At 40.2% G+C, this 25,793-nt stretch overlaps 3 protein-coding genes across 7 annotated transcripts in view; 2 read left to right on the forward strand and 1 right to left on the reverse strand.

Annotated features, from left to right (window-relative positions):
* On the reverse strand, nt 1-17,768 carry si:dkey-20d21.12 (uncharacterized protein LOC556245 homolog). 4 transcript variants are annotated; one of them, XM_047367795.1, is made up of 4 exons: nt 17,633-17,768; nt 2,476-2,622; nt 2,189-2,407; nt 1-929 (listed from the first exon to the last, which is right to left on the reverse strand). In XM_047367795.1, exons 1-4 carry the CDS (start codon nt 17,724-17,726, stop codon nt 796-798), a joined length of 594 nt encoding a protein of 197 aa, XP_047223751.1. In that variant the 5' UTR covers nt 17,727-17,768; the 3' UTR covers nt 1-795. The 4 variants fall into 4 exon arrangements, with proteins under 4 accessions (XP_047223751.1, XP_047223766.1, XP_047223776.1 ...); XM_047367810.1 differs by having other exon boundaries at nt 2,476-2,633; XM_047367820.1 differs by lacking the exon at nt 17,633-17,768 and adding an exon at nt 4,644-5,074.
* Nucleotides 6,545-17,359, forward strand: amt (aminomethyltransferase). Its single transcript, XM_047367782.1, has 9 exons — nt 6,545-6,932; nt 9,657-9,824; nt 9,944-10,024; nt 10,540-10,671; nt 10,753-10,831; nt 11,021-11,166; nt 13,873-14,053; nt 15,792-15,947; nt 16,443-17,359. Exons 1-9 carry the CDS (start codon nt 6,798-6,800, stop codon nt 16,616-16,618), a joined length of 1,254 nt encoding a protein of 417 aa, XP_047223738.1. The 5' UTR covers nt 6,545-6,797; the 3' UTR covers nt 16,619-17,359.
* ifrd2 (interferon-related developmental regulator 2) overlaps nt 17,671-25,793 on the forward strand; it is a 16,662-nt gene continuing 8,539 nt past the window's right edge. Inside the window, exons 1-5 of one of the 2 annotated variants that reach the window (XM_047367761.1) lie at nt 17,671-17,932; nt 18,016-18,141; nt 20,246-20,302; nt 23,515-23,631; nt 23,818-23,902. In XM_047367761.1, coding sequence (XP_047223717.1) covers nt 18,099-18,141; nt 20,246-20,302; nt 23,515-23,631; nt 23,818-23,902 — 302 coding nt within the window. In that variant the 5' untranslated portion in view covers nt 17,671-17,932; nt 18,016-18,098. The remainder of the gene's footprint in view (nt 17,933-18,015; nt 18,142-20,245; nt 20,303-23,514; nt 23,632-23,817; nt 23,903-25,793) is intronic. The other variant, XM_047367770.1, reaches the window with a different exon arrangement.

Consider the following 25,793-nt stretch of genomic DNA (forward strand, 5'->3'; position numbering starts at 1 on the left):
CAGTTTTTCAAAATTAGGACTTTATTTACACTCACAGGTTTTACTTTACTTCCTAACAGGTCACCACATTTTTATTATACATTGTAGTTTGAAAGTTTAACGTGTGATACTCCTTTTAAGGCAGACATTGCAACAGTTGGTAGGTTTGAAAAGATTTTCCAAAGTGGGGACGTGACTTGACATTGTTATACTATTAAACACCTCACAGCATCTGATCTGACCAGGATAAAAGTATTAATTTAAAAGAAGAAGAAAACAGTAGAAATCTAATTTGTATAAGAATGGCATCAGGTTTATTTTTAGCTACATGTACTACAATGAAGGATTTTTTTGAGATTAGGACAATTTTTAAATATGTATAAAATAATATAGAAGATTAAGCACCAAGAGCAACATGGCCAACTGCTGAGGAGGCGGTTCAGTGGACCAAGTGAAGATGCATATAATGTGGTCTGCTTGCAGACCTCCAGCAAGTACACCCAAAAGTTAGAGATTGTACCTTAGGCAACTGCCCCAGGTGCTCCTCCCGCCTCAATGACCTCCTACATCTGAAAGAAGATACTTTTTAAATAAATTCCCTTTTATGCAAGAGAAAATGAGTTTTGTTTCATTTATGCAATTTTAATGTACATGAAAAGATAAACAATGTAATGTAATTATTACATTTCAACTCACAGCACAGGTGGTATTTAAAGACAAAAGACTAAAACCTACATGAAACAAAGTTTTATACTTTACATATTAAAAGTATGTCACATCCTCTATAAAACAAGCTTGTGTGAGTACACGTGTTGTTCATGTTATCCTCATGGCTGTCATGTTTCGCCTCAGCTCCTGCAGCTCCTGGATCAGCAGCATCAGCTTGTTGGCTGCAGCCTCCTTTTCCCTCACGGCCTCAATCAGCATCGTGATTGCGCTGCCCTGCTGAACTGAAAGAGGCACACATGTAAATATTGTGTTTATTTTTTAAAAGGTCATTACATTTGATTAGCTATCCAAAAAGCATAACAATGATTTTTACAAAACTACATGCATACTCCCTGCCTGCATTTACATACGGGGCAGAAATGGGTTGAAACTGTTTCATGGAGGGAATTGTATAGACAGTATGTCTATATAGGTTTGATGGAGGACAACTCTGGATTAAATATGTGATGCCCATTTTAAACTGATATACTCATTTAAGTGTCATAACTGGTGGAACTGAATCAGGTTTGGGAGGTTTGTAGGTCTCCTTCCTCACACACACTGTCTCAGGTCTGCCGCTTTGTGATGGCCAGTCCAAAATATTGACATTGTTGTCTTTAAGCCACTTTGTCATTACTTGGCCGTATGGTTACGTGTCAATATAAAAGACCCAGAGATCCAACCTTTAACTTCCTAGCTAGTGTCTTCAGATGTTGCTTCCACATCCTCACAATGCTCTCAGGGTTGGAAGCTTCCTATTTTTCCCATCAATTGTGACATTATTCTTTGTGGCCAAATACCCCAATATTAGTTTAATCTCTGGGGCACCAGGAACTTGTACCAATGATAAACCAGACCTGTGGAGATCCACAATTCTCTTCCTGATATCCTGGCTGATTCCTTTTGGAAGGAAGCTGTTTGTTTGAGGTGTTGAACTAAAATATCTCCACAGGGGTGCCTCCTTCTAACTCAAATGTTGTGAATTAACCTATCAGAAGCTTCTAAAACCAGGAGATCATAATCGGGATGTTCCCAAATTGTTTTGCAGATTAACCTTAATGTATGTAAACTTCTGAATCTGAAGATGAAAGTCTCATTATTCTGGGATTTAGCAAATAGAAATAACTTTGGTAATCCTAACTGACCTAAAGCAGAAGAAAATGTTAAGTCTGAACTAGCGTCAGACAATAAGAAAAACAGTTGTTGTTTTTTTTATACAGTTTATGTAAATATCAGGTTTCAATTTTCTTATGCATTGCTATATAGTTAACATGTGAAGCCTGATACGAACAACCTGTTTGAGGCCACTTAGTACTCACACAGGCTTAGTAAAGTCCATGTGGGGGCCACATACACATGTTGGCCCCACATGGGGCCTGTATACTGTATGAATCTTAGCTTGAAGTCATAAGTGGAGAAAATTAACTGTTAAAAACTGAAAAATAAGTGGGACTTAGAGTCAAGAACAATAAGATCTTTGTGAAAAACACAAATTTATCACCTAAGAAGTAGAAGATGAGCAACACTGTGAGCAGAAGCAGGGTGACAATGGCACAGCCCATTGCGTAAGCTCTTGATGAACTCGGCGTCAACATGTCCTGAAGACGTCTCTGCCATTTGCTGCTTGGTGGGTGCCCTCTTCGACTGACAGCTGTTCCATCATGTGTGAATAGATTCCCATTTGGGGAGGGTGTGTACGCGGGGCGAGGAGGCCTCATCCCTGAAAGGACACAGGGTGAAGGAAGATGGTTGGATAAATGCGCATGTCTGTGCCAAGACTGCGCGTACCTTTGTGGCTGTGCTCGGGGTGTGTTCGGTGGAGGTCGTTGATGGAGTCGACGGAATGCAGCTCGATCTCTGTGAGGTCTCTCTCGCTGACCCTGTAGAACTGAGGAGTGGTCTGGGAAGAAGGAGGCCTCGACATATCTCCCTGTTCTGAGGGAAAGCTTTGGATAAAGATGTGACTTCATGAGACAGAAAGATCTCAAACAGCCAAACCCTCCTCAGAGAACATTTAAAGTGCTGTAACAGGTTCTTCCTTCTAGTTTTCTTCTCATTGGTGTGAGAATAAGGTTTAAGTAGTTGCAGACACCAATGTCCCAATTAGAGAAAAGATGAACTGGCAATCAATAAAACAATCTACCACACTTCCTAATATACCCGAAAATATTATTTTATCACAGTATATCATCTTACAGCTTGTCTGTCCCCTGCGAAACCTTAGAAATAAGCAAAGCTTGCCAGACTTCTGTGTTACTGGCTGCAAAATTAAACCTTAGTGTGATCATGCCCTCTTGACATCTAACCAGTGGAAACTCTTCATGCATTGGTGTCCATAATTCTGTTTTAATATTAGAAACATCTTGAACACCAACTCTTCAGAAAGTGCCTGGTGTGCTTCAGGTCTAACTGGAAGTCCTGGCAGTGCACAAGTAAAACAAAAGTTGTAGAAATTGTTCACTGCAAGAAAACATTTCAAATTCTAACAGTTTGACCACCATTGTCTTTTTCTTCTTGTTTTGATGGGGGTTTGATTGCGTATTCCTGGATGAGATAGTGTTAGTAGCTGACAATTCATAGAAATCCACAAATTTACTGTGACAAAAAAAAAAATAGGTGTAGAGTCTTAGAGGAACTGGAAAAAACAGAGAGCATGTCATACACCAGGGAGAACTGTGGGTTTGAACCATGGCGGAAGGGACTATTAACTTGCCCCTTTAATGAAGCTCGCAAACAAATTTGACATTAGGTAAGTAAAAAGTTAAAATCATTGTCTTTTCTTTCTCACCATGCCAGTCGGAGGACTTCACAGTGCATGTAACACCTTCAACCATCCTTGGTAAAAGGTTTGACAAACCCAAGGTAAAAAAGTAAACCATTGAAAAGAGAACTTTCTTCAAATAAAATGCTGAAACAGCTTGTCTACATAGCCCCCTTTACCCTGATACCCCTAAATGGAAAGTTCTCAGTTGGATGTAGACCAGGACATTCACTGTTTTATCATAACAAATAAATATACGCTAATTTAAACCTTCCATGTACAGCTTTGGCTGTATGTTAACGGTTGTTTTTCTGCAGGAAGGTGAATATCTGTCCCCATTCTCAGGTCTTTGGCAGTCGCCAGGCTCCTGGATTTCCCATAATTGCCACTCTTCTATAAATGCCAGATTAGTGGAGTGCTCCACTGAGAGTTGTCCTGTCAACAGATTTTTCGACCTGAGTTATCAACCTTTTCCGTTCCTCCAGATCTACAATAAGCCTCTTGGCTATTTCTCTGATTAATGCTCTTCCTGCCCAGTTTGTTGGTTGCCCAGATGTATGGCGATATCTTGGTGGGTTTGCAGTTGTGCCATATTGCTTCCATTGGTCTTCATGATGCTGGTTCTCTAACAAGCCTCTGAGGCCTTCACAGAACAGCTGGACTTCTGAAGGCAATGGATTGCACTGAACTTTCATTTAGGTATATCGGAGTTACATAGTTTTTTAATTAGGAAGAATTGTTAAGAACTACTTATAATTTTCCTTCCATTTCATATTTATGCCCCATTTGTTTTGTTTTGTGTTCTACAACCACACAACGAAAAGACACAATGAAATGTGTCTTCGTAATGTGAAAAAATGTGAAATAGTTGATTGTGATATCAAGATGAAGAAACAGGTCAGTTAGAATGTATTATTGTACATCAAAGAAAAGAACAAATCGTTTCAGTTTGTTTGACGACAAAAAACGTGGATATCTTAGGTATTAGACTGCTTATCAAAACTTATGGAGGCATGATGCTGCTGGAATTTAAATCAAGGATCAAAGGACAGAAAGTGCTCATGACAAATAAATGACTGACAGAATAAATTAGTGCACAGTTACTCTGTGAATTAGTCTGATGCAACACTTAGCCACCTGTCTGACAATAAAGAGACGGAACAGAGCAGATATGCTTTACTCTCAGTCCACCTACCTTATGGCACTGGTAAAGAAAATCCTGTTTGAATTTATGAGTTTGCTGGTTGTCTTCTGGTTCACTTCTCACATGCTGACAGCAAAATGCCAGAACATGAATTTGAAGTCAACACCCGCTCTCCAGGAGTCACATCAACTGAATCCATTTAGTCCATACGGTTAAATTTGGTCCTCTTTAATCCTTCACATATAGGAAGGAACGAAAAAGAACACCTGTTGCTTCTGGGTACAAATTGCCAAAAATTACGAAGCAGTTGCAGGACACTCCAGAGCAAGGTCCTCGGAGGGCAAACTGTGTTTGTGCCTGAATCTTCAGATTTAGCTCACCAAAGCCGGCCTCTAAGAGACATAAGGAAAGAGGTACGAACAGATAGACGAAGGTCTCTCTGCCTTAGTGCTCTCCCCCAAACATGCACATGCTCAGCTTTGCAGGCCCTCACAGCCCAAAATAGCACCAGAGACATGAGATTATTATTAGTTCCTCTGGTCAAAAGGATGACTCAGTGACCTGGGTGGAAGGCATGATGGACCAAACTGGGATAAACACACACACACACACACACACACACACACACACACACACACACACACACATAGACACTAGGACACATTCACATATCGGGTGGGCTACTTTGACTGAAGGAAGCATATCTGGAGCTTTAACAAACAAACTCATCAACAAACAAAATACTGTAAAATTATTATTTTCTGATTTTTTTCAGGATTTGTTTCTCTGAATATTTTAACTATTTGTGAAACTAGTTAAATAGTTTCAAAATATATGCAAAAAAGTCGGAACGTGCAAAGATCATCATCATTTTCTGTCATTTGCAGCAGTTTGTTATGGAATAAAAGAATGTTTTTAGCCAAACTGCAGTTTTTAGTTTTAGAAACATCTGAAAGACTTGAATTCTGTACAAACATTCATCATCAAGACAAAGTTATTTCACCAAGAGCCTTTCGATCTGTTGATAAAGACATTTATGTTGGGTAATATTTTGGTTCCTTTATTTCATAAATTATATTGACCAGACATTCTTAGTAAAAATTCAGGAGTGAAGCTGTGGAGACATTTAAAACAAGGTTAGGTTTTCAAATGATTTTTGAACATCTCACACAGTACGGTTCAGTCCACCATCTGATCAAAAATTGGAAAACAGATGGCACAACAGCAATCCTACCAAAGCATGGCAAGACAAAAAGCATTGACAGAAAGCTGGAGGTCCAATTTGTCATTTAGGACCAGAATTTTACTTTTAGGGCTACATGCAAAAAGTCATGTGAAGTGTAAAACTAACTACACATCAGGCTAAATGCACCAAGGTCATGTTGCACCCACACCATATTGTGAGGGTAATTTTCTTCAGCAGGGACATTGAAACTGGTGGGATGGAATCAGGACACATCCATGTTTTAGAATGGCCCAGTCAAAGTTCAGAATTGTGTGTCTCTAGCAATAAATTGATGCTCACAGATGTTCCCCATTCAATCTGATAGCTCTTTTCAGATTTGTGGGCATGTATAATTTTCTTTTCAGATTTGTAAGCATGTATCATTTTCCTTCCACCTCACATCTATACTCTAATTGTGTGTATTACATAAAATTCTATTTAAATATACCGAAGTTTGTGGATGTAATGTGAAAAAAACATTTTAAAGTTCAATAGGGGAATAAATACTTTAGAGAGGCCCAGTATTTGTCATGTAGAAACGATGAAGCAGCATTCAGGGAGACTGGGGACAAAAAGGCATTTATATTAATTCGTTTATGTTGGATGATGTGATGTTAGACATAAAAAACAAAATCTAAATCCCTTCGGTTTTATTGCGTCGTTTCTCTTGTTGCTATGACAATATGATCTAGCCTCCTATTATACTTTAACTGGTTACACTCTCTAAAGTTTGGACATGACTAAAGCATCCTAATCCCATCTCTTAACTTTAAAACGTTGCTCTCAATCAAACTAGTTAATTTATTCAACTACGTTTCCCACAAGTCTTTGCTCCTTCCTTAATAGTTAACCACGCTTCATGTGTTTTTGCCAGGAAAGCAGGAATCCCACTTGGTTGAGTTCAAACAATTTGGAAGCACAGCGGAAGTGCTAACACGGCGGGTCTTAGTGAAACACTTCTGCGGTGGTCAGGCTGCAGGATGTGGGCTCGGTTGACGGTTACGGTGGGGGGCTCGGGACTCGGGCTGCGGGCTTCTAGGGAGTGTTTGCTGCGGGTCACGGCTGTTGGATGTGCGGGGAAAAGACAGCAGGACAGGCGGGATTTCAGTGCAGAGGTAACCATTGCTTGACAAGCCTCGGTCATCTGACTAGAAGATTATGACTACTTTGAGCAGTGGTTGTTTCATGCTTTAATTTGCAGATCTTACCTTTAACACTTCCAAATTAGTCAATGAAGGTAACACTTTTTATTTAAATGCAATCTGAAACCCATTTTGGGGAAATATTTTAAATGTTTATGCTTTGACTAAAAATCTTTGAGTTTTAAGTTCAAGATTTTTCATTTTCTATGCTCTTTTTCATCTGTGAATCAACATTGTTTGGGGCCTTAATGACAGAGATTCCAAATATCTATTATGCATCATGTGCATAAATAAAAAGGGAAAAGAGTGATCAGTTGTATCTTGCTCAAATTCAAATGAACCCTTTCACCTACAGTCAGCCCTAAATGCCCTGATCCACACAAAGAACCTGACTAAATGTGATCAGAAATATCTAACAATGACTGAGCATGTGCCAAAACACAGTGGAGTGTGTTGACATTTGAGTTCACCTTGTTTAGATCATGCTAGGATTTCCTCAGAAACAGGAATATCTTGGATAAACCTTGCTGTGTCTGCGTTGCTGCATCCTTTCCAACAGCAACCTGTTCATGCAGACATAATGTTCATGGGTCCCAGCAGAGTGACTGCCTCTTTGGTGTAATCAGAGCGTGCTTCGCCAGCCGGTTCAAAGGTCACCGAAAAAACAAAAGATGGGATTGCGACAGAAGCAAGGCTATCAGTAGAGCTGTTTATGTATCAGACTTGTGTGTTGTTGTTTTTTACACATATCTCAATGATGCTATTTTGTGAAGCAAATTTTAACTTTCACTTAGGGTTCTATTTCCTTGCAAAACAAACTCCTCCGTCCAGGCTTGGGTACATTTTCTAGTAAAAAAATGTGTTACTTGGAAAGAAGGTTTTTTGTTGGTATAATATATAATAGCACAATACCAAGTAGCATATAATTGTGAATTGAAGGACACGTGTATATACCTTCTTTTTTTTAACACATAAAAATCTGAAAAGTATCTGTGCATTTTTATTTAGCTCTTTTTTACTCTGATGACCCTAAATGAAATTCAATGTAATTAAAAGTCACCTAATTTAAGTCCAGATGGGTTTCATTTAGGCTCAGATCCAGCTGTTCTGTGAAGGCGTCAGAGGTTTGTTGGAGAATATTAGTGAACAAAGAGCATCACGAAGACCAATGAACACAGCAGACAGGTCATGGAGAAAGTTAATGAGAGCCAGGGTTAGATTAGCATACAATATCCAAAGCTTTTTACAGGGCTCTGTTCAGTCTGGTATCTGAAAATTGAATAACTGCAAACCTATCAAGATATGGCCCTCCTCCTAAACTGACAGGCAGGGTAAAGAGAGCATAAATTATAGAAGCAGCCAAGAGGCCCGTGGAAATTCTAGAGGAGCTACAGACATGCAGAGCTCAAGTAGGAAAATCTGTCAACAGTACAGTTCTTAGTCATACTCTCCACAACTCTGACCTTTATGGAAGTGTGACAAGAAATAAGCTATTCTTGAAAGAAAACCATGAGAAGTCTAATATAAAGTTTACCACAAGCCTCGTATGGCAAACAGCAACAGATGTGGAAGAAGGTGCTCTGGTCAGATAAGCTCTGCCTAAATGGTGGCAGCATCATGCTGTGGGGATGCTTTTCTTAAGCAAAGACAGGAAAGCTAGTCACTTGATGGGAGGATGGATAGAGCTAAATGCAGAACAACCCAGGGAGAAAAGCTGCTAGATCAGGGGTGTCCAAAGTTTTTGTCACATAGGCCAAAATCGTGAAGTTGGAAGTACTTGTGGGCCAAAGAAATGTAATACTTAAAACTAACTAATAAAACTAAGATCACTAAATATCATCTTTTGATTTGTATCTGCTCAACAATAAACTAAGCATGCAATATTTTAATTAAACAAATCAAGCACTCAGAATTGTTGTAGTTAAAGGATGTGTAAATGTAGAGCCAAAACTTGAAAACAGTTTTGCTTTTTTTTTTTTTTTTTGCTTATTAAAAGAAAGGAAACCAGTTTGCAAATTCTTCTGGGCTCGACTGAAAAAAATACAAAAACGGGTCTATTCTCAGCAATAAGAAGAGACTTTGTGTCACTGTTTCTTTGGACTTGCTTGTTGTATTAATTAATAATTTAAAAGCAGATTTGGATGCAACAAAGTTTACTTCTGAATAAAAGTCACTACATAGATGTGGTCCTACTTACTTAAATAAATGAAAAGTATGGTTACTAAAAGATGAACACTTTGTGTTAAACCTAACATTTTTCTTTGTATGAAGATTTTAATTTATCAGGAATAATTTTGTCCTCATTAAAAAATGAAAAGTCTTCATCTGCAACAGCCACATGTCCTTGTGAGCCAAATCTGTATCATTCTTTAATAGCAGCCAGGGGCTGAAAATGGCCACCAGGCAACACTTTGGACACCCCTGTTTTAGAGGCTGACTTGAAATTTGAAAGCTGGTGCAAACATACCCCCAACCACTAGCACTTTCACTTAGTTTAGGCTCAGGGGAGCTGAATACAAATACACACCGCACTTTTCAGATTAATACTTGTAAATGTATTAAAAAGTAACTGCAAGTTCCCTTCAAATTCACAATTATATGCTACTTTGTGTTAGTATTTTGCAACATTCTATTGTTCTATTGTTCTTCCTATAGTCACCATGTTTCTGTTAACCCCCCTCCCACTCCTTTCCCCAGGCTGCCTTGAAGAAAACGCCACTGTTTGACTTTCACAGGAACCATGGTGGCAAGATGGTGGAGTTTGCAGGCTGGAGTATGCCCGTCCAGTACAAAGACAGTCACATCGCTTCACACATGCACACCAGAGAGCACTGCTCCATCTTTGATGTCAGCCACATGCTGCAGGTGAGGCAAGCTGAAAACGTGCGAGGCATGTGGCTTTATATGACCCAATCCTCCAGAAAACAGGTTTTTTTGATTCATTTAACCTCAATGTATCTGTTTCCCTTTGTTTCTTCTGTCAGACCAAAATCCATGGCAAAGACCGGGTAAAGTTCATGGAGTCTCTGGTGGTTGCAGATATCACAGAGCTGAAGGACAACCAGGTAGATGGACTATTACCGGTTACCCGTTCTCCCCTTGCTAATCTGTGTCCTTACTACAAGATGAACAATCATGAAGGAGCTGTAGCTGCTTTCCACGTGCCTTTCTGCTGCCAGATACATGAGAACGATGCAAAAAGAAAGTTCTAAAAACCTTTTAGATGTAATTCTTCATTTGTTTGACTGCATACTGGTAAATATGCCATTTATTTAGCTTACGAGTCTTTACCCATGTGATTAACTAACAATTTAAATCAACCAGATAACATTATATTCTTTGGACTGTAATATATATGCAGGATAAAGTTTGACTTTTATTTCTCTCTGTATTATGAGATTGATAATCCTAAACAGATAAGAAGTTAAATCCGTAAGCTCCATGATTGGATGATTTTATGTCTAGGAATAGCATGTTTATATAGAGGATGCATATAATCCTCAATGTACAGTAAATTCGTACATTTATCTTCAAGTCCTTGCCCTCTCATCCTTCCACTCCTTTTCTCCTCACCTCTCAGGGTACATTGTCCCTCTTCACCAATGAGAACGGAGGAATCATTGATGACCTTATAGTGACAAAGACCGACCAAGGTTACCTCTACGTAGTCTCCAACGCTGGCTGTGCCGACAAGGACTCGGCTCATATGAAGGTGAAGGAATGTGTGCAGGTAGACCAGCCTGAAATCGCCTAGGAAATGTCTAAAGCGTGTTTGTGTGTGTTTTTATGTTAGGCCAGGCTGGCAGAGTTTAAAGCTGATGGGTTTGATGTGGACGTGGAGTTCATTGATGAAGCCCTAATTGCTTTGCAAGGTCAATACAGTCACTTGGTCTTTCATTTCCTCTCCCTTCTTTCAATTTAAAGCATCCTCCTCTTAGTCATTGTTCTTTTCAGTCGTTCTTTAATAGTTATCATATACAGTGCTTTACTCTTTATTCTAGGATAAGCTAAAGCTCTCTCTGTGGAGATCCTCAAATTTCTGAGTCATTCTGTGTCATCAGGTCCCACCATGGCTCAGGTGCTTCAGACAGGGCTGAAGGGAGACCTCAGTAAGCTGACCTTCATGACCTCCACACTAGTCACTGTGTTCGGTATTCCTGACTGCAGGGTGACCCGCTGTGGATACACTGGAGAGGACGGGGTGGAGGTGAGCATCTCTGTACATTTTGTAGTTCATTTCTGTCTATTGTTGCGGATTATTTTCTCAGACCTTCCCCAGACCGTTCCGACTGCGAGCTGAATGTGTGAAAATCAGGAAATGTGTCACCTCTAGTCAAAGGTTGTATCCATAGTGATAAATTTTGTCCTGAAAGCAGCGGTTCACATGTGGATTTTGACCATGTCTGAGGAGAAACACTACGATGCCTTGCAGAAGTATTCATACCCCGTTAAATTGTCCACATTTTGTCATTTATTCAGCTTAGTCAATACTTATATAGGATTGATATATTGAATATCAATATAGTGCTACATTTTGCTGCAGTTACAGCTGCAAGTCTTTGGTTCTACCTGCCCTGTACATCTAAAGACTGAAATTTTGTCCAATTTGTCTTTGCAAAATAGCTCCTGTTTCCTCAAAAATCAGATTCAATTGTTAATTTCATTTAAATATTGCATGTGTAGTTCATTGTTGAGCATATACTGGTCCTTCTCAAAATATTAGCATATTGTGATAAAGTTCATTATTTTCCATAATGTCATGATGAAAATTTAACATTCATATATTTTAGATTCATTGCACACTAACTGAAATATTTCAGGTCTTTTATTATCTTAATACGGATGATTTTGGCATACAGCTCATGAAAACCCAAAATTCCTATCTCACAAAATTAGCATATCATTAAAAGGGTCTCTAAACGAGCTATGAACCTAATCATCTGAATCAACGAGTTAACTCTAAACACCTGCAAAAGATTCCTGAGGCCTTTAAAACTCCCAGCCTGGTTCATCACTCAAAACCCCAATCATGGGTAAGACTGCCGACCTGACTGCTGTCCAGAAGGCCACTATTGACACCCTCAAGCAAGAGGGTAAGACACAGAAAGAAATTTCTGAACGAATAGGCTGTTCCCAGAGTGCTGTATCAAGGCACCTCAGTGGGAAGTCTGTGGGAAGGAAAAAGTGTGGCAGAAAACGCTGCACAACGAGAAGAGGTGACCGGACCCTGAGGAAGATTGTGGAGAAGGGCCGATTCCAGACCTTGGGGGACCTGCGGAAGCAGTGGACTGAGTCTGGAGTAGAAACATCCAGAGCCACCGTGCACAGGCGTGTGCAGGAAATGGGCTACAGGTGCCGCATTCCCCAGGTCAAGCCACTTTTGAACCAGAAACAGCGGCAGAAGCGCCAGACCTGGGCTACAGAGAAGCAGCACTGGACTGTTGCTCAGTGGCCCAAAGTACCTTTTTCGGATGAAAGCAAATTCTGCATGTCATTCGGAAATCAAGGTGCCAGAGTCTGGAGGAAGACTGGGGAGAAGGAAATGCCAAAATGCCAGAAGTCCAGTGTCAAGTACCCACAGTCAGTGATGGTCTGGGGTGCCGTGTCAGCTGCTGGTGTTGGTCCACTGTGTTTTATCAAGGGCAGGGTCAATGCAGCTAGCTAGCAGGAGATTTTGGAGCACTTCATGCTTCCATCTGCTGAAAAGCTTTATGGAGATGAAGATTTCATTTTTCAGCACGACCTGGCACCTGCTCACAGTGCCAAAACCACTGGTAAATGGTTTACTGACCATGGTATCACTGTGCTCAATTGGCCTGCCAACTCTCCTGACCTGAACCCCATAGAGAATCTGTGGGATATTGTGAAGAGAACGTTGAGAGACTCAAGACCCAACACTCTGGATGAGCTAAAGGCCGCTATCGAAGCATCCTGGGCCTCCATAAGACCTCAGCAGTGCCACAGGCTGATTGCCTCCATGCCACGCCGCATTGAAGCAGTCATTTCTGCCAAAGGATTCCCGACCAAGTATTGAGTGCATAACTGTACATGATTATTTGAAGGTTGACGTTTTTTGTATTAAAAACACTTTTCTTTTATTGGTCGGATGAAATATGCTAATTTTGTGAGATAGGAATTTTGGGTTTTCATGAGCTGTATGCCACAATCATCCGTATTAAGACAATAAAATACCTGAAATATTTCAGTTAGTGTGCAATGAATCTAAAATATAGGAATATTAAATTTTCATCATTACATTATGGAAAATAATGAACTTTATCACAATATGCTAATATTTTGAGAAGGACCTGTAGAAATACAGAAAATTGGACAATTTTGTGTACTTTGCGTACTTTCAACTGAATGATTTTCGACCTTGTGAGAAGACTTTTGGAAACACCTCCACTATAGCTCCGGCTGTATGTTTAGGGTGATATTCCAGCTGGAAGGTGGACCTCCACCCCAGCCTCATGCCTTTTGCAGCCTCTAACAGATTTTCTTCAATGATTTTCCTGGTTTTAGCTCCATCCATCTTCCCAACTCTGAGCAGCCTCCCTGTCCCTGCCTAAAAAAAAGCATCTCCTCACCATGATGCTGCCACCACCAAATGGAGATGATGTGGTTAAAGTGAAGTGCTAAGCGTGCCTTGCATGAAGACCAAAAATTTTAATTGTCTTATTTGACCAAAGCACGTTCTTGTATATGTTTGCTGTGTCCCCATGATATCTACAGAGTGCCCAAGTCATAGTTCTCTTGTTAAGTTACCCACCTGAGCTGGGCATCCCTGCTCCTCCAGAGTCGGTAGATGTGGGTAGGACTGAGAAAGAGATAATTTAATTTTGGATTTTCCTGCTTTAATGCTTATAATAAAAATCTTTATCTAAAGTTACTCCTATCTTTCTGTGTTTCCCAGATTTCTGTTCCTCGATTAAGAGTGGTTGAGCTGGCAGAGAAGCTGCTTGGCAACAGCGAGGTGAAGCTGGCCGGTCTGGGAGCCAGAGACAGTCTTCGGCTGGAGGCAGGACTTTGTCTCTATGGCAACGACATAGATGAGACCACCACGCCTGTAGAAGCCAGTCTTGTTTGGACAATAGGTTCGGTTTTAATTCTCGTAACAGTTTACTCTTAGCTGTTGAGAACATGCATGTTTAAGCTGTAATCTACAGTACAGACCAAAAGTTTGGACACACCTTCTCATTCAAAGAGTTGTCTTTATTTTCATGACTATGAATATTGTAGCTTCACACTGAAGGCATCAAATCTATGAATTAACACATGTGGAATTATTTACTGAACAAAAAAGTGTGAAACAACTGAAAATATGTCTTATATTCTAGGTTCTTCAAAGTAGCCACCTTTTGCTTTGATTACTGCTCCGCACACTCTTGGCATTCTGTTGATGAGCTTCAAGAGGTAGTCACCTGAAATGGTTTTCCAACAGTCTTGAAGGAGTTCCCAGAGATGCTTAGCACTTGTTGGCCCTTTTGCCTTCACTCTGTGGTCCAGCTCACCCCAAACCATCTCGATTGGGTTCAGGTCCGGTAACTGTGGAGGCCAGCTCATCTGGCACATCACCCCATCACTCTCCTTCTTGGTCAAATAGCCCTTACACAGCCTGGAGGTGTGTTTGGGGTCATTGTCCTGTTGAAAAATAAATGATGGTCCAACTAAACGCAAACCGGATGGAATAGCATGCCGCTGCAAGATGCTGTGGTAGCCATGCTGGTTCAGTATGCCTTCAATTTTGAATAAATCCCCAACAGAGTCACCAGCAAAGGACCCCCACACCATCACACCTCCTCCTCCATGCTTCATGGTGGGAACCAGGCATGTAGAGTCCATCCGTTCACCTCTTCTGCACCGCACAAAGACACGGTGGTTGGAACCAAAGATCTCAAACTTGGACTCATCAGACCAAAGCACAGATTTCCACTGGCTTAACAGTTGTTCTAGAGATGTGTCTGCTGCTAGAACTCTGTGTGGCATTGACCTGTTCTCTAATCTGAGCTGCTGTTAACCTGTGATTTCTGAGGCTGGTGACTCGGATGAACTTATCGTCCACAGCAGAGGTGACACTTGGTCTTACTTTCCTGGGGCGGTCCTCATGTGAGCCAGTTTCTTTGTAGCGCTTGATGGTTTTTGCGACTGCACTTGGGGACACTTTCAAAGTTTTCCCAACTGTTCGGACTGACTGACCTTCATTTCTTAAAGTAATGATGGCCACTCGTTTTTCTTTACTTAGCTGCTTTTTTCTTGCCATAATACAAATTCTAACAGTCTATTCAGTAGGACTATCAGCTGTGTACTTTATCCACCTCCTGCACAACACAACTGATGGTCCCAACCCCATTTATAAGGCTTGAAATCCCACTTATTAAACCTGACAGGGCACACCTGTGAAGTGAAAACCATTTCAGGTGACTACCTCTTGAAGCTCATCAACAGAATGCCAAGAGTGTGCGGAGCAGTAATCAAAGCAAAAGGAGGCTACTTTGAAGAACCTAGAATATAAGACATATTTTCAGTTGTTTCACACTTTTTTGTTCAGTAAATAATTCCACATGTGTTAATTCATAGTTTTGATGCCTTCAGTGTGAAGCTACAATATTCATAGTCATGAAAATAAAGACAACTCTTTGAATGAGAAGATGTGTCCAAACTTTTGGTCTGTACTGTATATAGGCACTTGTAGATCTACATAGACATGCATGCATATGTGTATCTTTTTGGATGGTTTTTATTTCTTGATGATACCTATCTTTCTTCTGTAACAGAAACATGCATAATAAAACATTTTATAAAGGCTCCATTGGTTTTGGTTCTCACTCTCAGGGAAGCGCAGGCGTCAGACGAAGGATTTCCCCGGCGCCAATATCATTGTACCTCAAATCAAAGCCAAGACAGCCAGAAGAAGAGTTGGACTGGTGTCCACCGGTCCCCCAGTGAGACAGCACACCCCTATCCTCTGCCCTGATGGACAGGTCATAGGTGAGGGAGCTAAAGTGGTGTGAGGGATGGGGAAATGAGTGCTTTGGCACTTCTGAATTTCAAATTCAGAGTAGAATCATGTGAAAAGAATCTTTAAAGAAAGTAATACAATTGCATATTTCTGTTAAATAGGGAAAAGTATTAATTTCTTAAATTAATCATTAAATATTGTCAAAATCATAAATATTTGAAAGTTCTTGTCTATTTGTGGTCCCAACTGTCTTATATAATATGACCACTAGAGGTCACCAGAATTCTTGAAATAACCCTAACCTTAATTCTTCACTAAATGTACAATCTAATACAAAATCATATATAACATCTCGTTTTTTATTAGTATGCCATTTTAATATCCATATTTGAATTTAAATATTTGCTACTTCACGAATAAATGAACAGGAGCAGGATCTGGAGCAGGAGGGTTTTCTGAAATAATGTCAGACTGGTCGACACATAGAGTTGATTTATTTTCACTGACTTCTTTCGTGTAAATAGGGGAAGTGACCAGTGGCTGCCCCTCTCCCTGCCTGAAAAAGAACATCGCCATGGGTTACGTGGATGCAGCATTCGCCAAGAACGGAGCAGTCATCCAGGTTGAAATCAGAAAGAAGACAGTCTCGGCAATAGTCAGCAAGATGCCCTTTGTTTCCACAAACTACTACTCTGGATAGGAGCAACACACCGGATCATTCTGTCATTGTCTCATTTACTGCTGTTACTTCCTGCTGTTTATCTCCGGCAATACGAGACCAATTTAGGATTTAGAAATACTTTTAAATAAGTGTGAAAGAAATGTAACATCTTATATTAGCACTGTAAATGTGATCAGTGTTCAATAATAACATGGTTAAACTTGTGGATCCACATCGGCTGAAGTATGAGGGTACAAAATGAAAGGAGACAAATGTTGATACAAGTTGACACAGAGCCCTAGAAGCGACCCTGTGTTTGACTCTTAACAAAAAACTAGTATTTTGTAAAAAAAAAGAATACATCACAGGTTTGCACACGTGTTTGTCTTCTAATGCCGTCTTAATGCCACTGACACATTTCCATTTACAGTATAGTTATAAACAAACATGACGGAGTTTGTCATTTATGATGACGTGATGATGTAGTTTGTTTGTTTTGACACTATTGCTACATAAATCCTTACCTGAAGGATAGTTATAAACAAATTAAACCCCAAATTGTTTACATTAACAAGCTGATTCAGTTTTGTTTTATTTGTTTGTTAAGAGCCTTCTCTTTTGGCATAAGGCTTCTTAATTACTAGATGAAAGGTACTACTGACTTAAAACTTTGAGGTTGTACTACAATGTGGGGAACATGGGCTTTCATGTAATGCCCAACTTTTTAAACATTTTAAAGTGGAAGGTATCTTTTAAATAAATAAAATGGTTGCTTTTGTATTTGCCTCTAACGATTTATTTTGTTTCTAAATTAATGAAAACAAAATTGGCAAATTTAGGAAATGATTTACAGCTTTCATTGTGTTATGTTCTGCAAATATCCAAGAAGATATTCACAGGGTCCTCACTAAAGATTTTTCTCTAAATTTCTCGTTTTGCTATATATATAGTATTGTAGTATATATATATATATATATATATATATATACTACAATTGTAAAAGATCTGGTCGGACCTACCCGGAAACAGGGAATATCAACAGGACCAACCAACCTGGCAACCCCGGTAGCCGGTGGGTTCTGGAGTTATTGTGGGGAAGATGGTGGACCTGGCGACAGCAGCGTGCTCCAAACTCTGTCCAAAACATTTCGAGAAATATTTACCATCTCAACCTGGCGTTAGATATAGATTACCCGGGGACAATCACAGATAATACATAGAGGAAACCGACAAACAGTGGGAGCTATCCCGCTCTGGACAGTTCTTTTTTCCGGAGAAAGCAGAGTTACAAAACGTGGTTGTTGGTTCTCGTCGCGGACGCTAAGCGACGTGTCAGCACCGGAGTGAAAAAGGGTGACGTTTTATTGACCTTTGACTCATAAACAGAAGTTTAGACAACAGGGAAAGTTTACACAGCCGTGTCCCTTTTTCTGCAGCTGTTAAATAAGCGGATTTGAAGGAGGCTAACCGCCGCTGCTACCTCAGCTAGCTTTGTTGTGACCCGGAGGATCTGCTCGACATGCCGCGGAGTAAAAAGGGGAAACGTGGCTCCAGTAAGCCGGGTGAGTAACAGTAACAGATGGACAACCCCCCCTCCTCCTCATCCAGCTTTATACACACAAGATTAAACAGAAATCATGAAGCATAACAAGGTACTAAACCCAGGTTTGGCATCTCGGTCGTAGCTGTAGTAACACTGAGGCTGTCCATGTTGCGACAGCAGCCTGTTGTTCAAATGAATGCAGTCTGCATTATTAAAGCCCAGTCTGGTGCTACATTAAAGGCTGTGCCTTTTTATAAGGACTTTTGCAACCATTGCATTTTCAAATAATTTGACCATTTATAATGACTTGTAATGGTTTTATTAAGGTTTATGTGCGGTTTTTGGCCTATCTCTCCATTTTAGCATAAAAAGTAAGAACTTTTGATTAAACATTAGCATATTTAATGCTAATATTTAATAATTTGATGAAGGCTGTATATTTAGTTTATCCTAACTTTAACATACGGCTCGTCATTTTTTTTTTTTTTATTACTCTAAGCTGATAATACTGATTTCTACGTAAGAACTCTAAATAAGAAGATGAAAAATACAACGCTACGTTTACTCCCGAAAATCTAAACATACAGTAAAATGCTCCATATTGGACAGAACTGCTTGAACAACTAAGACAAAAGTACTATTAACAACAGATGCACACACAAAAAAAAATCACCCAGAGAATCTAATCGGCCAATTTCTTCCTCAGTTGGCTCCTATTGGTGATCAGCGGGCAAATATATAAAAGAAACCTTCAATACAAATCGCATCTAGGTTAGCTTAAAAAGGACACCCAGCACAGGTTTATCTTCAATGTGTTCTAGTCCTAAGAAAAAATGGAATTGGTTGAAATTGGTATACAGAAAACAAAAAAATCGTATCGGTCAGGAAAAACCTGATCGGTGCATCTCTAACTGCGGCACATTGACTTCATAAGAAGTGGCTCCCTGTAGAACACCTTGTAATATATTGAAGTTTTCCCACAAGATCATTTAAAAATAACAGCTGTGTTCAAGCCTTTAGAAACCTTTCTGTTATGAACAATTATTTACATTGTCACCAGATACAATGTCGCACCGCATGGGAGAGGAAGAGAAAGCAGTTGGTGTTACACAGCTCTGTGGTCAAACAGGATCCAGTTTTGACAAACACAACCTGGTAGCAGAGTTACATCTTTAGCTGTTTTTCAGACTTTTCGTTGCCATAACATAACATTCTCTGTGTGTTTTACCATAAGGCGGACCCTTACCTTAAGGTTTCCGAATGATTGGGGGGAAAAGATAGGTTTTCAGTTTCTGATTTTGTGGATCTTTATTGAAAATATTCTCCAGTAGTTTTTGTCCTAGTAAATTATAACCATTCTTTCCAAAGACAATATTGAAACTTGCATTTATGTCTTTAAAATTGAGGCCGAATTAATTTGATATTACACTAACACTCATTACACGGCTTTAAAACATCTAGATGCATTTGAACATAATTCCCAACCAAAGGGGGGTGCATCCTTCTGATTACTTAGATTTTTACACTATTAACATGGTGTACTTCTGCATGGGGAAACGAACACATGGGGAAGTTCTACTCTTAAGGTGAACTTATGTTATTTTTAGCAGCAGTGATATCATGCTACTTAAATCACGCACAGCTTGGTTGTACAGTTAGTTTTCAGCGTCCTGAGAGCCAAAAAGGCATGCAACACGTGCGGTCATAAATAGCTACGCTAACAGCTTTTACGACAATGATGTGGATCTTACATGTTCCTGTTACAACCTGCTCAGGCTTAATGTTGTACCAATGCTTGGGAAGCATGCATCTGTACACACAAAATCTGTTGTGTAGATTCCCAAGAGGAATTACAGAAGGGAAGGTCACAACGCTTGCATCTACAGACTCATTAAATATGGTGCTGCTGCAAGATCATTGAGTATTGAGGCACTGGGTCTTTATTTGTAACATACAGAGTTTAGTGATTAAATGAAGCTCACTTGTGATGTTTTTCTCTCCATCACGGCGATCCCTCATTTTCCCTTTTTTCCCCTTTATTTATTTTTCTGCCTATCATCTTCATACTTTGTATGTCAAACATCTCTTTGGTTCCTTTGCCCCTGCTCTCCCAACTCCATTAGGCTCTCTGCGTCAGGAGGTTCTCCAGCTGCAGCTTACAACTAAAGGATCATTGAAAGGTAACTTGTCTGATTCTTCACATCAGATCCCCGTTGAGCTCAAAACCCTGTCCAGAAGCTCCTGAACCTCATTAAGGTGGCTGCAGTAAACCTAACAGCAACTGAAATGCTAACGTGCACCGACATCATTTCAATACTTCACCCCACCTGACCTGACTGCTAACATTGTGCCTTTTTTTTTGAATTACATGATCAGTCGGCTGCCATACGACCTGGGTAGAAGTAATGATGGGAGGTGAGGGAGGGTTATTCTTCTTTAAAGAGGGGGAAGTAGGGCAGTGCAATAGATAAAATGTCTTGTCCTATTTGGATTTTGGTTCCAAACAATCACAAAAAGAACACAATCTTGCTTAGGACGTTTTTGAAAATTCAGTGCGAGTAAAGACGGCAGAAAGATGAGGTGAACGGCAGCATCACCATAACAGGTATTATGTCGATGTGCTGTCATTACGAAACGTTCCGCTCTAGACGGCATCATTTCTTTATTAGTTATGAAAACGATAAGAAGTTTGCTGATGGTTTTTCTTTCGATACTTTAATGGGTTTTGTTCATTTCCAGTTTAGAATTTTTCCAGAGAATGTTAACGAGCACTAAATCATTATTTTAGGTGTTTAGTTATTAGATATAATCCTACATTTACAATTGATTGAACAATCATTAAAAAAAAAAAACGTAATTTGAGTATCGAACAAAATAAACACGATTCTAATTTTTTTCCACAATCAAAGGATCTGGGAAGAAATGTTTGTGGGCCAGAGGAGTGGTCACCTTTATTCAAGTGATGACCTGTTTGAATGATCTGAGTGGGGGGTCATTGGTTGAGGATACCAGTAACAGAAATATAAACTGGTTATGGTATGGTAATGCTGGTTACAGTTTCAGTCTTTTAGTGGGGTATACATATATAATGACTGAGCATTTAGCTGTAAAGTCATTTTTGTGGTTGTGCACTACTACTTAAGAGGGTGAAAGTGGTCATTATGTCCTCCAGCAGCATAAGCCTATAGCAGCATAACTACAGAGATGGCTCAGGATAACCTAAACCACTCTAACTATAAGCTTTATTAAAAAGGAAAGAAAGGAAAGTAGAATGGTGCTGATGAACTGGGAAGGCAACAAAGGCTGGTTGCACTGTTTAATACCATAACATGTTTTGGTGACCTAACACAATTTTGTAAGTGTCAACACGAAACTATGAATGTTTTAAAACTAAGATTGCAGTATTTGGCCACTGGGTGATAAGGGGCTGTGTGCTTGTGCTAGGCTGTTAAACATACACAAATATAAAGTATGACAATTTTACTAATTTATTTTAATTTGCATTCCATTAGGTCCTTAAAGAAGTCCATTTTTTTTGTAGAACTAGTGGCCTTTATTTTCCAGCATTTTCTGAAAGTATGCAGACAGGAATAGAGGGAACACATGCGAACCGGCCCTGGCGAACCCAGGATGGCCGCGTCGATGCGTCACCAGCTCCCCTACGCCACAGGCGCCGCATCCAGAGAAGAGTCCATTTTCAATAATAAGGCTGTAGAAAACCTATCCTCAGGTTTAGATAACAGACATCAGGCAACAATGAATCTAAAACTGGGTCAGCTCAGGTTTAAATATCTGAACTTTCCCCTGACTTACTCAGGTTACACATCCTCATGTATGGAGGTAGAAAATGCTCAATAATATAAGAGAAGATGTTGCTGAATTGGTAAATAAATTTCTGCCACTTTTGTGGTTTTTTTTTTAGTTTGGATTTAATTGTAAAGCGTTCATAAAACAGAATCACATCAGCTGATGTTTAAAATAAAAACTGCTTTGCATGAGTGACCTCTTGATCCCTTCCGCCGTACCAGTTGACTTCAGCATGAACTCAAACGCAGCATGACCATTCTGGAGTGTAAACATGAAATGAGGGAACAGATGAATGACCCCTCTGGTCTTCAGTAATCCCACCAACAGTAGAAAGTCCTGAGCCAGCGGGAACCTGAGGGTTAGCTTAGCCCGCCTGCCTCTTCTTCCTTCACCACGCATGGCAGAGCTGTGCTGAAACAAAAAACCCCTGTTTCTAATAAAAGCCTAAACCACTGTGAGGTACTGTCAGCTAGTGGCAAATTGCAATCATGCTGTGTGTGCAAAACCTTAGCTTTCAATGTGGACTTCCTAGAATCTGTGGCCAGTTAGCCTTAGCTTAACTCAGAGTTTCCGAAGCACTTCCAACATTTCAGGCCCGGCACGGTTCATGACAGATAGAACTGGACGTGTCAAAAGGATAAAACAGACCAGGTTTGTTCAGCTGTGTTCAGCGTTCTATTATCTGCTGAAGTCTCCTCCACGTTTTAAAAGTAGCAGCCTAAATGATCAGTTGACATGTTTCAGAAAAACATGCAGTTTCCTTTCTAGAGGCTTCCTCTGACTTCATAGTTAAACAAATCACTGATACTGTAAATGACCAATGTTCAATCTTCCCTCAGTAATTACTTCTGCACTGAAGAGTGTGAGCTGGCAGGATCTCACTGAGTTGCATTCACTGATCGGACAAAAGGTGGATTTTTAGTTTCTGATGAATCATGGCCACTGGAAATTAAAATGGTCCAACTTCTGGTCACCAGCTAGTTTCTCAAACCTATGTTATACCTTCAAACTGGAAACCGACCCACTTCTAGTTGAGTGTTTGCGAGTAAGAAACACATAAATGGTTGATGGCCTAAACTGTAGTGCAAGAGAATTTCAGTCAGTGAAAACCTAAAATGAGATTTTTAAAATTATTTATTTTGGTGTCGTTTTAATAGATTTCAGATGTTGCTGCGAGTTATCTCGTTTATTATTGCAAAGGAAAAGAAGCGACATCTTTTTCTCTGTTAAAGTTATCAACTCTTCCTCTCCAACTCACTCTGTAACCTCCTCTAGGTTCTGAGTCTGTTCTTGGCCCAGTGCTGCTCACCTAAAGCATAAGCTTTTGTTCTACTCTGACCTGGTACCAACATCTGCTGTCAGTGAGCTTGTTCGTTTCCTAATTTCCTGTCAGGAGAGCTCCTGATTTTCTCCCGGCATGTGGAAATAACAATCAGTGCTGCTGGTAATGGTAATAATGTGTGCTGACATCTTCTTGGATGATTCTCACACAAATTCTCAGCCTGATTTATTCCAACTTGCTACTAAGAAGATCGCAGTCTGTTCTCCTCCAGTCGTGTCACGTTCTGTGCATCTTTGTCTCCAGGTGTGAAAAATGGGATGAAGGGAGAGTCTGCTGCCAGTGATGAAGAGCTGACATCTGATATTCTCAGCCACTATAGTAGTGCCAGTGAAACTGCTTCTGTGCTGGAAGAGGGCACAGGTCTGTACAAAGACCCGGATATTATATAATGCACAAAGCATGTTTATTAAATGAGTGTCATCATGAAATATGGGTAAAATCTGTTAGTTGCTGGAGTGCAAATTATTAACTTCAAAGTTTTTCTGAATATATGGGACTATATTTTGATCAACATATCATTTAATAAGTTTCTCTGGTTACACGCAGGGGGTGAGCAGGTGGATGAGCAAACGGTACAAGAGGAAACGGAAGACAAACTCAAGCAGTGTATAGACAACCTGATGGACAGAAGGTGAAGGTTTTAATAGCCCTTTAACATGACTTTTCCTTTTCTAAAGCAGAAAGAATAATGAAAGCACAATAGTGTGGTGGGGCTTGGCAATATATCCTGTAAGTTGAATATGCTGAGCTTTGTTCCATGGCCTGACCAGAGTTAGAGCGCAGAGACAGATATGGTCATTAGGCAAACAGCTCGTTTGGATCAATGATTGGTAATAATGAAGAGATGTTAAACAGGACTTTATCCACTGAGTCGTCCTGTGTCAGAGAAATGTAAGCTTGTAGAAACGTACAGTCGGAGAGTAACTTTACTAAAGTAAAAAGACAAGTTCGAAAACTCTGGAGTTTATGGGCTGCTGCACGGCTGAAGCTGAAAGACCCATGGAGGTGTTAAGGGACCATACACCTGCTACCACTCTTAGGGCGCGTTCACACTGCTTGTCCGGTCCAGGGATTGGTAAAAGTGAGAACATTCACACCTTCAGTTGACCCGGTTTGCTTTCACACAGATTATATTAGACCAAAGAAAGTCATGCGCTGATCGAGAGGAAAAAAAGCATAAAGAAAACAGTTGTTTCACTACCCCGAGTAGCCCCACGAGACAAACTCTTACTTTGTTTTTTCTCCTCTTCTTTTACTCAAATGCCCAGCCATTACATTAAATCCTTTCTTCGGGCTTTTGGTACATTGGCCTGGCACGCATTCACACTGCAAGCGATCGGCTCCAGGGTCTGGATAAACCGTGTAGAGACCTGCAGTTGTAACCGTGTCAGGGTACGGTTCTCTGGTCCGTTTCAGGGTCTGGGATGGGTTCACGCTGTCGTGATCCAATCCAGAAATCGGACTCTGGCGTGAAAGCAGTTCTAATAATTTACAGACAAATGGGATGGTTGATGTACTTGGTCATTATTAATGCTTTGGTCAAGGGCTAAGCAATATAATCACTGTAAAAACTATTCATTCTTTGTCCTGCTGTTTTATTGTGAGTCAGGTGTTGTTTGGAACAATCATCCGAGGCAGATTGCCTTAAATGTTGTATAGCTATATTCAGGTCCTTCTCAAAAAATTAGCATATTGTGATAAAGTTCATTATTTTCCATAATGTCATGATGAAAATTTAACATTCATATATTTTAGATTCATTGCACACTAACTGAAATATTTCAGGTCTTTTATTGTCTTAATACGGATGATTTTGGCATACAGCTCATGAAAACCCAAAATTCCTATCTCACAAAATTAGCATATTTCATCCGACCAATAAAAGAAAAGTGTTTTTAATACAAAAAACATCAACTTTCAAATAATCATGTACAGTTATGCACTCAATACTTGGTCGGGAATCCTTTTGCAGAAATGACTGCTTCAATGCGGCGTGGCATGGAGGCAATCAGCCTGTGGCACTGCTGAGATCTTATGGAGGCCCAGGATGCTTCGATAGCGGCCTTTAGCTCATCCAGAGTGTTGGGTCTTGAGTCTCCCAACGTTCTCTTCACAATATCCCACAGATTCTCTATGGGGTTCAGGTCAGGAGAGTTGGCAGGCCAATTGAGCACAGTGATACCATGGTCAGTAAACCATTTACCAGTGGTTTTGGCACTGTGAGCAGGTGCCAGGTCGTGCTGAAAAATGAAATCTTCATCTCCATAAAGCTTTGCAGCAGATGGAAGCATGAAGTGCTCCAAAATCTCCTGATAGCTAGCTGCATTGACCCTGCCCTTGATAAAACACAGTGGACCAACACCAGCAGCTGACACGGCACCCCAGACCATCACTGACTGTGGGTACTTGACACTGGACTTCTGGCATTTTGGCATTTCCTTCTCCCCAGTCTTCCTCCAGACTCTGGCACCTTGATTTCCGAATGACATGCAGAATTTGCTTTCATCCGAAAAAAGTACTTT

This window comes from Girardinichthys multiradiatus, chromosome 1 (assembly GCF_021462225.1).
Source record: "Girardinichthys multiradiatus isolate DD_20200921_A chromosome 1, DD_fGirMul_XY1, whole genome shotgun sequence".
Lineage (NCBI taxonomy): Eukaryota > Metazoa > Chordata > Actinopteri > Cyprinodontiformes > Goodeidae > Girardinichthys > Girardinichthys multiradiatus.